Source organism: Balaenoptera musculus, chromosome 3, assembly GCF_009873245.2.
Source record: "Balaenoptera musculus isolate JJ_BM4_2016_0621 chromosome 3, mBalMus1.pri.v3, whole genome shotgun sequence".
NCBI classification, from domain to species: Eukaryota; Metazoa; Chordata; class Mammalia; order Artiodactyla; family Balaenopteridae; genus Balaenoptera; species Balaenoptera musculus.
In genome coordinates this window covers 48,162,429-48,175,398 of record NC_045787.1, presented here as the reverse complement: position 1 = coordinate 48,175,398, position 12,970 = coordinate 48,162,429, and the positions used below count along the sequence as shown (strand labels likewise).

At 37.8% G+C, this 12,970-nt stretch overlaps 1 protein-coding gene across 3 annotated transcripts in view; it reads right to left on the bottom strand.

The window, feature by feature from the left end:
- Positions 1 to 8,145: 8,145 nt before the first annotated feature.
- IPO11 (importin 11) overlaps positions 8,146 to 12,970 on the bottom strand; it is a 203,517-nt gene continuing 198,692 nt past the window's right edge. The window contains exon 31 of one of the 3 annotated variants that reach the window (XR_005019404.1): positions 8,146 to 9,547. Coding sequence is in view for 2 of the 3 variants with exons in the window: in XM_036848210.1 (XP_036704105.1) it covers positions 9,383 to 9,547 (165 nt within the window). In the remaining variant the exon portion in view is untranslated. The remainder of the gene's footprint in view (positions 9,548 to 12,970) is intronic. The other 2 variants (XM_036848210.1, XM_036848211.1) reach the window with 2 other exon arrangements.

Below are 12,970 nucleotides of genomic sequence, written 5' to 3'. Positions count from 1 at the left end.
TGTATTAGGAAGCACAGTTCAACCAGAGGCCTGGCTGAGTTGTTTGTCCAAAACTGAATACATGTGCTATAAGGCTGAATTAATGAACAGAATTCTATAAATCAATAATTACATTTTATGTCTTAATTGAGCACTTAAAAATTCAATAATTTCTCTTTTTCTCTGAGCTATTTACAAAGCCTATTTTAAATTCTGAGCTTTAAAAAATGAACCAAACTATTCCCCTGAGATCTTTTTTACTTTTTTTGCAAGGTGGCTATCTGAGTAACATTTGCTATAATACTATAATGAAATCTGTCAGGAATTGGAAAGCTGAGTATTTTACCATAACTGAAAAATGGGAGCATGTATGTACATTTCTGAAAACACTAATGGAAATAGTGCCTCAAATGAAAATAATGAAGTTAACAAAAAGAAATTATTCTTCTTAGGCCAGTCTTGAGGACTGAGTAGTAATGATAAAGAAATAACATTAGGGGAAGGAGGCAAGATGGCGGAATAGAAGGACATAAGCTCATGCCTTCTTACAGAAGCACCAAAAGTACAACTAACTGCTGAACAACCACCAATGAAAAAACGCTGGAACCTACCAAAAAAGATACCCTATGTCTAAAGACAAAGAAGAAGCCACAACAAGGCAGTAGGAGTGGCAGAACTGCAATAAAATCAAATCCCATACACGCCAGGAGGGGAACCCACAAATTGGAAACTAATTATACCACAGAAGTTCTCCCACAGGAGTGAAAGTTCTGAGCCCCATGTGGGGCTCCCAAGCCTGGGGGTGTGGCAATAGAGGGAGGAGACCCCAGAGAGTCTGGCTATGAAGGCCAGTGGTTTGACTGCAGGATTTCTACAGGACTGGGGGAAACAGAAACTCCTCTCTTGGAGGGTGCACACAGGGTCTGGGGTGCACCAGAGCCCAGGGAAAAAAGCGGTGACCTCATAAGTGACTGGGTCAGACTTACCTGTTAGTGTTGGAGGGTCCCCTGCGAAGGCCGGGGAGGGGGGCGGCTCTGGCTCACTGTGGGGACAGGGACACTCGCGGTGGCGGCTCTGGCAACTGCTCATTGTCGAGGTCCCTCAAGGATGCTGCCTTCTTCCCGCCAAGACCTGGCCCCACCCAACGGCCTGTAGGCACCAGTGCTGGGACGCCTCAGGCCAAACAACCAACAGGGCGGGAACACAGCCCCACCCATCAGCAGAGAGGCTGTTGTTCAAAGTCTTCCTGAAAAAACAGCTGCCCCATAATAAACACACCCACAGACACTGCCCTGCTCACCAGTGGGATAAAACCCAGCTCCACCCATCAGTGGGTGGGTACCAGTCCTTCCCACCAGCAAACCTGCACAAGCCTCTTAGCCTCATCCACCAGGGGGCAGACAGCAGAAGACAGAAAAACTACAACCCTGCAGCCTGCAAAACGGAAACCACAATCACAGAAAGTTAGAAAAAATGAGACGGCAGAGAAATATGGTCCATATGAAGGAACAAGACAAAAACCCAGAAGAACTAAGTGAAGTGGAGATAGGCAATCTACCTGAAAAAGAATTCAGAGTAATGATAGTAAAGATGGTCCAAGATCTTGGGAAAAGAATGGAGGCACAGATCGAGAAGATACAAGAAATGTTTAACAAAGACCTAGAAGAACTAAAGAACAAACAGACAGAGATGAACAATACAATAACTGAAATGAAAAATACACTAGAAGAAATCAATAGCAAAATAACAGGCAGAAAAACGGATAAGTGACCTGGAAGACAGAATGGTGGATATCACTGCTATGGAACAGAATAAAGAAAAAAGAATGAAAAAAATGAGGACAGTTTAAGAGACCTCTGGGACAACATGAAACACACAAACATTCGCATTATAGGGGTTCCAGAAGGGAAGGAGAGAGAGAGAAAGGAACCGAGAAAATATTTTAAGAGATAATAGCTGAAAACTTTCCTAACATGGGAAAGGAAACAGTCATCCAAGTCCAGGAAGTGCGGAGTCCCAGACAGGATGAATGCAAGGAGGAATGTGCCAAGCCACATAGTAATCAAATTGACAAAAATTAAAGACAAAGAAAAAATATTGAAAGCAACAAGGGAAGAGCAACAAATAACATACAAGAGAACCGCATGAGGTTATCAGCTGATTTTTCAGCAGAAACTCTGCAGGCCAGAAGCAAGTGGCACAATATATTTAAAGTGATGAAAGGGAAGAAACTACAGCCAAGAATACTTTACCCAGCAAGGCTCTCATTCAGATTCGACCAAGAAATCAAAAGCTTTAAAGACAAGCAAAAGCTAAGAGAATTCAGCACCATCAGACTAGCTTTGCAAAAAATGCTAAAGGAAGTCCTCTAGGTGGAAACGGCCACAACTAGAAACAAGATAATTATGAACGGAAAAGCTCACCAGTAAAGGCAAACATATAGTAAAGGTAAGAAATCATCTGCACACATATATAAAATCAAAACCAGCAATTATGAGGAGAGTAAAAATGTAGGATATTGGAAACTCATTTGAAATTAAAAGACCAGCAACTTAAACCAATCTTGTTTATATACAGACTGCTATTATTGAAACCTCATATTATCTGCAAACCAAAAACCTGCAATAGATACACACACAAAAAAGAAAAAAGAATCCAAACACAACACTAAAGTTAGTCATCAAATCACAAGAGAACAAAACAGGAAGGGAAGAAAAAACACCTACAAAAACAAATCCAAAACAATTAACAAAATGGCAATAAGGACATCCATATCGATAATTACCTTAAATGTAAACAGATTAAATGCTCCAACCAAAAGACACAGACTGGCTAAATGGATACAAAAACAAGACCCATATATATGCTGTCTACAAGAGACCCACTTCAGACCAAGGGACACATACAGACTCAAAGTGAGAGGATGGAAAAAAGGTATTGCATGTAAATGGAAATCAAAGATAGCTGGAGTAGCAATACTCATATGAAATAAAATGGACTTTAAAATAAAGACTGTTACAAGAGACCAACAAGAACACTACATAATGATCAAGGGATCAATCCAAGAGGAAGATATAACAATTGTAACAATTGCACCCAACACAGGAGCACCTCAATATATAAGGCAAATGCTAACAGTCATAACAGGAGAAATCAACAGTAACACAATAGTGGGGGACTTTAAGACCCTACTTACATCAATGCACAGATCATCCAGACAGAAAATCAATAAGGACACACAGGCCTTAAATGACATAGTAGACCAGATGGACTTGATACTTACAGAGCATTCCATCCAAAATCAGCAGAATACACATTCTTCTCAAGTGCACATGAAACATTCTCCAGGACTGATCACATGCTGGGCCACAAAGCAAACCTCAGTAAATTTAAGAAAACTGAAATCATATTAAGCATCTTTTCTGACCACAACACTGTGAGATTAAAAATCAGCTACAAGAAAAAAAACTGTAAAAAACGCCAACACATGGAGGCTAAACAATATGCTACTAAATAACCAATGGATCACTGATGAAATCAAAAAAACACCTAGAGACAAATGAAAACGAAAGCATGACGATCCAAAACCTATGGGACCCAGCAAAAGCAGTTCTAAGAGGGAAGTTTACAGCAATACAATCTTACCTCAGGAAACAAGAAAAATCTCAAGTAAACAACCTAAGCTTACACCTAAAGCAACTAGAGAAAGAAGAATAAACAAAACCCAAAGTTAGTAGAAGGAAAGAAATCATAAATATCAGAGCAAAAATAAATGAAATGGAGACGAAAAAAACAATAGAAAAGATCAACAAAACTAAAAGCTGGTTCTTTGAAAAGATAAACAAAATTGACAAACCTTTAGCCAGACTCATCAAGAGGGAGATGGCTCAAATCAATAAAATTAGAAACGAAAAAGGTGAAGTCACAACGGACACCACAGAATAAGAGACTACTACAAGCAACTATATGCCAATAAAACGGACAACCTAGAAGAAATGGACAAATTCTTAGAAAGCTGCAATATCCCAAGACTGAACCAGGAAGAAAAAGAAAATATGAACAGACCAATCACAAGTACTGAAATTGAAACTGTGAATAAAAAACTCCCAACAAACAAAAGGCGAGGACCAGATGGCTTCACAGGCGCCCTCTATCAAATATTTAAAGAAGAGTTAACACCTATCCTTCAGAAACTGTTCCAGAAAATTGCAGCAGAAGGAACACCCCCAAACTCATTCTATGAGGCCACCATCATGCTGATAACAAAACCAGACAAAGACACCATAAAAAAAGAAAATTACAAGCCAGTATCATTGATGAATATAGATGCAAAAATCCTCAACAAAATACTAGCAATATGAATCCAACAATACATTAAAAGGATCATACACTATGATCAAGTGGGATTTATCCCAGGGATGCAAGGATTTTTCAATATCTGCAAATCAATCAGTGCAATACACCACATCAACAAATTGAAGAATAAAAACCATATGATCATCTCAATAGATGCAGAAAAAGCTTTTGACAAAATTCAGCACCCATTTATGGTAAAAAACTGAAAGCATTTCCTCTAAGATCAGAAACAAGAGAAGGATGTCCACTCTCACCACTATTATTCAACATAGTTTTGGAAGTCCTAGCCATGGCAGAGAAGAAAAAGAAATAAAGGAAATCCAAATTGGAAAAGAAGTAGTAAAACTGTCACTGTTTGCAGATGACATGATACTATACATAGAAAAATCCTAAAGATGCTACCAGAAAACTACTAGAGCTCATCAATGAATTCAGTAAAGTTGCACGACACAAAATTAACACACAGAAATCTGTTGCATTTCTATACAGTAACAAAAAAAGATCAGAAAGAGAAATTAAAGAAACAATCCCATTTACCATCACATCAAAAAGAATAAAATACCTAGGAATAAACTTACCTAAGGAGGCAAAAGATCTGTACTCTGAAAACGTTAAGACCCTGGTGAAAGAAATAAAAAATGACAAAAACTGATGGAAAGATATACCATGTTCTTGGATTGGAAGAATCAATATTGTCAAAATGACTATACTACCCAAGGCAATCTACAGCTTCAATGAAATTCCTATCAAATTACCAATGGCATTTTTCACACAACTAGAACAAAACAATCTTAAAATTTGTATGGAGATACAAAAGACCCCAAATGGCCAAAGCAATCTTAAGAAGAAAAACAGAGCTGGAAGAATCAGGCTCCCTGACTTCAGACTATACTACAAAGCTACAGTCATCAAAACAATATGGTACTGATACAAAAATAGAAATATATATCAATGGAACAGGATAGAAAGCCCAGAAATAAACCCACGCACCTATGGTCAATTAATCTACAACAAAGGAGGCAAGACTATACAATGGAGAAAAGACAGTCTCTTCAATAAATGGTGCTGGGAAAACTGAACAGCTACATGCAAAAAATAAAATTAGAAGAATCTTTAACACCATACACAAAAATAAACTCAAAATGGACTAAAGACCTAAATGTAAGGCTATACACTATGAAACTCTTAGAGGAAAACATAGGCAGAACACTCTCTGACATAAATCACAGCAAGATCCTTTCTGATCCACCTCCTAGAGTAATGAAAATAAAAACAAAAATAAACAAATGAGACCTAATTAAACTTAAAAGCTTTTGCACAGCAAAGGAAACCATAAACAAGACGAAAAGACAATCCTCAGAATGGGAGAAAATATTTGCAAATGAAGAAACTGACAAGGGAGTAATCTCCAAAATATACAAACAGCTCATGCAGGTCAGTATCAAAAAGACAAACAACCCAATCAAAAAGTGGGCACAAGACCTAAACAGACTCTTCTCCAAAGAAGACATACAGGTGGCCAAGAGGCACATGAAAAGATGCTCAACTTCACTAATTATTAAAGAAATGCAAATCAAAACTATGAGGTACTACCTCACACTGGTCAGAATGGTCATCATCAAATAATCTACACACAGTGAATGCTGGAGAGGGTGTGGAGAAAGCTGAACCCTCTTACACTGTTGGTGGGGATGTAAATTGATACAGCCACTATGGAGAACAGTATGGAGGTGTCTTAAAAAACTAAAAATAGAACTACCATATGAACCAGCAATCCCACTCCTGGGCATATACCCTGAGAAAACCATAATTCAAAAACAGTCATGTACCCCAATGTTCACTGCAGCACTATTTACAATAGCCAGGACATGGAAGCAACCTAAATGTCCATCAATAGAGGAATGGATAAAGATGTGGTACATATATACAATGGAATATTACTCACCCATAAAAAGGAACAAAACTGTGCCATTTGCAAAGATGTGGATGGACCTAGAACCTGTCATACAGAGTGAAGTAAGTCAGAAAGAGAAAAACAAATATCATACATTAACATATATATATGGAATTTAGGAAAATGGTACAGATGAACCTATCTGCAAAGCAGAAATAGAGACGCAGACGTAGAGAACAAATGTATGGACACCAAGGGGGGCGGGGCGGTGGGATGGATTGGGAGATTGGTATTGATGTATGTACACTACTATGTATGAAGTAGATGGCTGGGTGAGAGCCTACTGTATAACAAAGGGGAAAAAAAAGGTGTCATCTGTTTGCAGGACATATATTAAGTTAACCTTAAAAATGCATTCCAATATATATTAGGTGCAGACAAATACTGTTTGATTCCACTTATATGAGGTACCTAGAATAGTCACATTCACAGAGTCAGAAAGTACATTGGTAGATGCCAGGGGCCAGGGGGTGGGGTGGGCAGGGTGGGGAGGGAGAATGGGGAGTTCGTTTTTAATGGGGAGAGAGTTTCAGTTTAGGAAGGTGAAAAATTCAGGAGATGGATGATGGTGAGAGTTGCACAACAATGTGGATGTACTTAGTGCCACTGAACTGTACAGTTAAATACAGTTAAAATAGTATGTTTTATATTATGTGTCTTTTACCACAATAAAAAATCATTCAATAAAAAAAACCCAATCAAAAAATGGGCAGAAGACCTAAACAGACATTTCTCCAAAGAAGACATACAGATGGCCAAGAGGCACATGAAAAGATGCTCAACCTTGCTAATTATTAGAGAAATGCAACTCAAAACTACAATGAGGTATCACCTCACACCAGTCAGAATGACCATGATCAAAAACTCTACAAACAATAAATACTGGAGAGGATGTGGAGAAAAGGGAACCCTCCTACACTGTTGGTGGGAATGTAAATTGATACAGCCACTATGGGGAACAGTATGGAGGTGCCTTAACAAACTAAAAATAGAGCTGTCATATGATCCAGCAATCCCACCACTGGGCAAATATCCTGAGAAAAACATGGTTTGAAAGGATACATGCATCCCAATGTTCATTGCAGCACTATTTACATGGAAGCAACCTAAATGTCCATCAACAGATGAATGGATAAAGAAGATGTGGTACATAGATACAATGGAATATTACTCAGCCATTAAAAAGAATGAAATAATGCCATTTGCAGCAACATGGATGGACGTGGAGACTATCAGGTGATAGTCTCCAGTGAAGTAAGTCAGACAAAGACAAATATAATATGGTATTACTTATATGCGGAATCTTAAAAAAAATGATACAAATGAACTCATTTACAAAACAGAAACAGATTCACAGACTTATAGAACCAACTTATGGTTACCAGGGGGTAAGCGTGGAGGGGAAGGGACAGATTGGGAGTTTGGGATTGACATGTACACACTGCTATATTTGAAACAGATAACCAACAAGGACCTACTGTATAGCACAGGGAACTCTGCTCAATACTCTATAATAACCTAAATGGGAAAAGAATATGAAAAAGAATAGATACATGTATATGTATAACTGAATCACTTTGCTATACACCTGAAGCTAACACAACATTGTTAATCAACTCGACTCCAATACAAAATAAAAATTAAAAAAAAAAGAAATATCATATTAAAGAAGCTTCTGGTCTTTAAATGAAAAGAGAGACTGAAAGGGTAACTAGGATTTGCTACTTGAAGCACTGCCACCTGCTAGGACAGAGTTAACACCAGAGCATGAAAGAAAACTTCCCTTTAAAATTCACTGGGCAATTTTTATGAACTCATTTTTTGTGAGGCAGGAAAAATAATCAGGCAAGCAAAGGTGAGGTATCTTTGGAAAATTTAATTTGGACCATATTTTCTTTCTTTTGCTTAAAACATCAAATATTTCCATACGCTTTGGGTTCCACAACTTACAAAGGGCAGTGGGTTTCCTGCAGTTACATACTGTACCCAACTTTCTATAGAAAGATCAGACATTTTCCAACCTTGCTTTTGAGTATTTTCTTTAAAATGTTTTAAACGTTCCTTACAGTCAATGGCAAGTAAAACAAAGTAAGGCTTTATTTTCTCCTTTTTCCCCGTTTTTGGTACTGCATGTTAGAGGAATAAGGAAGGAAGACTTGTCACATCAGTGTCGGTACCCTGGGGATCGCTGCTGAGTCCTCCACGTGTACCCATATCTTCGAGGCCCTGATGTACCCCTGCACTGAGGAACCTGAGATGGGTAAGTGCTGAACAGCCTGTCACAGCCATTTCGCAGCACAGGGGGTCTGTGGCTGCTGGTTCCTGTCAGTGTTCACAGGGCTCCTGGTCTCCAGGGGTAACAAAGGAACTAGGATCAAATCACGACCAGAGGTCTCCCAGCTGGCACTGCAGTACCACAGGTTCACATCTGCGGGCCTTACAATGTGCATTTAAAGACTAAATGTAATTACTGAAAATAACACAAGAAAAAAATCCCATTACTAATTCCCATATCAAATTACTAGAATGAAAATAAAAGCATTTGTCTGATAAAACATGTTTTCTATGTCAGATGAAAGCAACTCCCTTGCAAGATAATCTCAGTTATGTATATTTGTCACTATTCATATTCTTTTGCCTGGTACACAAATTTCTGTAATTTCATCATCTGAACAGTTTTGCCATTTTTCAAACTTGTAGTCTCATTAACTTAAAAAAGGGATAAGGCAGCCAAATTTAACTAATTTTGGTTGCAGAAAAACATCTCAGACATTAGCCTTCTTCTTCTCAAGTGTTAAGAGCACATGATTAAAAGGTAACAGTTTCTTCTCTTAACAGGAAACTAAGCAGCTATTGTTGTCAAATCTATCTTTAGTAAACACAGGGCCCTCATAAATATAAAATTAAATTCTTTTGAGGAATAGTTTTGTGATTTTAGATATGCAGGATTTACATTTATTTGCTGAATTTTGTAGTAAAAAAACGTGTGGTCTTCCCATCTTTCTTTCAATACACAAGGGATTTCTCCATCGTCTCAGCAGGCTCTCACACACAGATGGCAGGCTGGTCATCTCAGCCACATGTCACGTGCTCTCAGAAGCCCTGCAAAAACTCCTGTAGCTGGGTGACGATCTCGGTGTCCACCGTTTCCATGAGGGACTGGAAGCCTTGCTCTCCCAGCAGCTCCTGCTGGGCCTTGAGCTTCTCGTAGATGAACTGCTGCAGTGACACGGTATGCACGGGGTCCTTCAGGGCCAGCTGCAGGACAGAGAGGAGCCACACTGTGTCACAGAGGCAAAACAAGTCCCTCTTACATGGGAGTGACTCAATTCTTTGTAATCTCTTTCACAGCAACAAAATTGTTTCTGCCTCCCTTCTTGCAAGGGATTCTAAAGGGAGCCTCATTGTGGAATAGTTTGTCAAAGAAAATTTCACTCAATTGGTCTAACCTCACTTCCCTAGGGCCTCTAAGCATAGTCATCTGATTAGCCGAATTTCTCAACAGTTCATCCATGTAAAGAATCAAAACCTGGTGGAAAGTATCCTAAAAGGAACATAACATGCCAAAGAGCACTTAAACACAATTGTCCAGGGTTCCTCACAGGAAGATCAGGTACTTTATTGTGGCAGCTTAGTGAGGCCCTCAGGACTGACAGAGGAAACACTGCCCTATCCTGGATTGCTATGCTACTTATATACATGTATATTCTTCTGGTTAAAAAAGAGAAAGAAAAATAATAAATAAAAATAGATTTTAACAACCCAAACACGTGCTCCTCCTCTCCCACTGGGATATTTGAAAAACAAAAGAAATATAATTAAATAAAAATAACCCATCCATCCACTTCCTAAAGATAACAATCACAACAGAGAACATTCTGGCCTTTTCTGTGCCTGTGGCATGCGCATACATACACATACATATATATACAATTAGTTCTGTTCTTTGCACTTATACTATCACACAAAAAATTCTACTCTAACACAGTTTAAGAATTCTAAATCAACTTATGTCATAATTTTTTTGTCATAGGCATGTTAAAGTAATCATGGTCTAGATTAAATACAATTTTAGCTATAATTTTGCTGAATAATCTTTCACAAACACTGTTCCATGTTACAATCTATACAGCCTTTCCTCTACATTTCAAATTATTTCTTGAGGATATCTACCACTATTTCAGAAGGATTACTAGATTAAAGTGCATAGACAATTTTATGACTCCTGATATATATTATCAGGTTGTTTTTCCTACGGTTTGTACCAACTTAAAAGGTATAAGAGTTTTCAGCTTGTGACACTGTTACCACTGGTATTATCAGTATTTAAATTCCTTAGAATCTAAGAATTGAAAAATAACACAACTTTGCTTTCAGCTATATATTGTTCTCATTATCAACAATGCTGAAAATGTGTAAGGCTTTAAGTAAAGTGCATGAGTTTCTGTGTGAGAAATTCTTCTCTTTCCTTTACTGAGACTCAATTCTATTCTACGCAGATGAAGTAGCTGAGTCAGATCTGCAGTTTGAACAATGTAAGTAGATTTTATTTTATTTATTTTATTTTTTAACATCTTTATTGGAGTATAATTGCTTTACAATGGTATGTTAGTTTCTGCTTTATAACAAAGTGAATCAGCTATACATATACATATATCCCCTAGATTTTAAAATAATGACCACAAATAGAAAATGTAACTGAGAGGTAGAGACATAGGAGGCATGAATGTGAAATTAAACCCCTTATGTGAACATTCCAGAGTTACAGGATAAATCCAAGGCAAGGGTAATTTCAATACTCATTCTCCTGGAAGATGGATAGGAGAAAGAACAGCAAGAAAAACTGCAGACACAAAGCCCTAAATTCACAAGTCTGAAGATATCATTCTACAAAATGCATAGAAATTGAAGATGAACATTTAAAAATATCTGCTCCCTTAAGCAACATGCAATAATGTTCAATATCATTTTAATTAGTAAGCAATAGACCTCTTACTAAAGAGGATGTGAACTTTGTTGAAATATAAGTCACTAAAACCACCTGCTACAATATGAGTGAAAAGAAGCTGAGCTTGAAGCTGATGTTCAACAAGTCACTCCCACTACTGAAACAAAGCTTAAGAGTGTGGTTTAAATGCTGTTTCAATTTGCTCTAAGAAACTGTAAACAGTTAACTTATCACATCTCCACTCTTTAATTTCCAACAGACTAATAAAAAGGAAAAGTATCCCCATACTAAATCCCACCAGCTATGGCATAACACAACATTGGTATATTTTTTTTAAAGTGTATTGATCAGTCATTAGAAGATTAAAAGTATTTCTCTGTTTTGTAGGAAGAGTTGTGGAGCGAAGAAGGAATTTTAAAAAACATACAGAATCTCCAATTACATACCTTATAAGATCTTAAAAAAAAAACCAAAACCACAATACTTTTAGTGAAAAAAACTACACGTTCACAAATAAATGTCTGTTTTGACTTCTGGCAGACATTCCTTAATCATGGTTATTAATACCTTCTTTTGAAGAAATATATAAAACAGATTGACCAAATGATTCCCTAGAGAAGAATTATCATTGCACATGCACTAAAAATCCAGATATCATTTCTTTGAATGCAATAATGCCTATAGTCACTAGAATTAGGAGACCCTGAAGTCACTAACAACATTTTCAAAACTATTACTTTTATGCAAATAATGTACCACCTAACATAATGAACTTAATTATCTGATTTAATGTGAAAAAATACAGAATGCCTAGCATGTTTACTAGGTGGTATGTTCTTGAGAAAATAATTAGTTTTCTAACATAATAAGTAAATTATAACCAGGAAGATGTTGGACATTATATATAAACAAACATAAGAAGACTCTAAAAGATGGAGAGAAGAAGGCAGCACAGCACCCAAGGAACAACATGGTGTTGAGTGCCCTTTCTTCTTGCCTCATAAATTCCAGATTTGGGGCTGAAGAAGCCAGCAACCTGGAAACACCAATGAGCACAGACAAAAAAAAGCTAAAACAAATAGCCTACTCTCTAGCCAAAGGACCAGGAAAGGGACCACAAAGCATGACAAAAAACTTTTAGACAATAATTGCTCTACTTCAGCCAAACACCACAGAATAAACTGTGGCCCCAGTCCCACTGAGCTATTAGAAGGATTCAACCCACCTCCCATGTCTGTAGAGGTCCTTGGGGATCTTGAACTCTCCCCTTCCTCACCCAGGGAGGTATCAGTGGAAGCTTAGTGGGGAACATGGCCTCTTCCCCTACCTGGCAGTAACAAAAGTGGTACGTTCACTTCTTCTGCCAGAGCAGTATCAGAAGAAGCCAGCTAAAACAGGTTTAAATAAGATGCAGAGTCTCATAACACAATACCAAAAATGCCCAGGTTTCAACAGAAATCACTCACAATACCAACCAAAAGGACAGGGCATGGGCAAGAGGGAAGTGGATTTAATTATAAAAGGGCAACTGAGAGGTCTTGTGCTGATAGAAATGTTCTATATCTTGGCTCATTAACGTCAATATTCTGGTTTTGAAGCCACAGTTACGCAAGATGTTATCACTGGAGGACATGGACAGCAACAGTTTATAAACCAGAGAGATCATTAATCTGGCAGCCTCAACCACCAAGAATACACCAGGAGGCAAGGAATTAACTTCTGAAGATGAATGA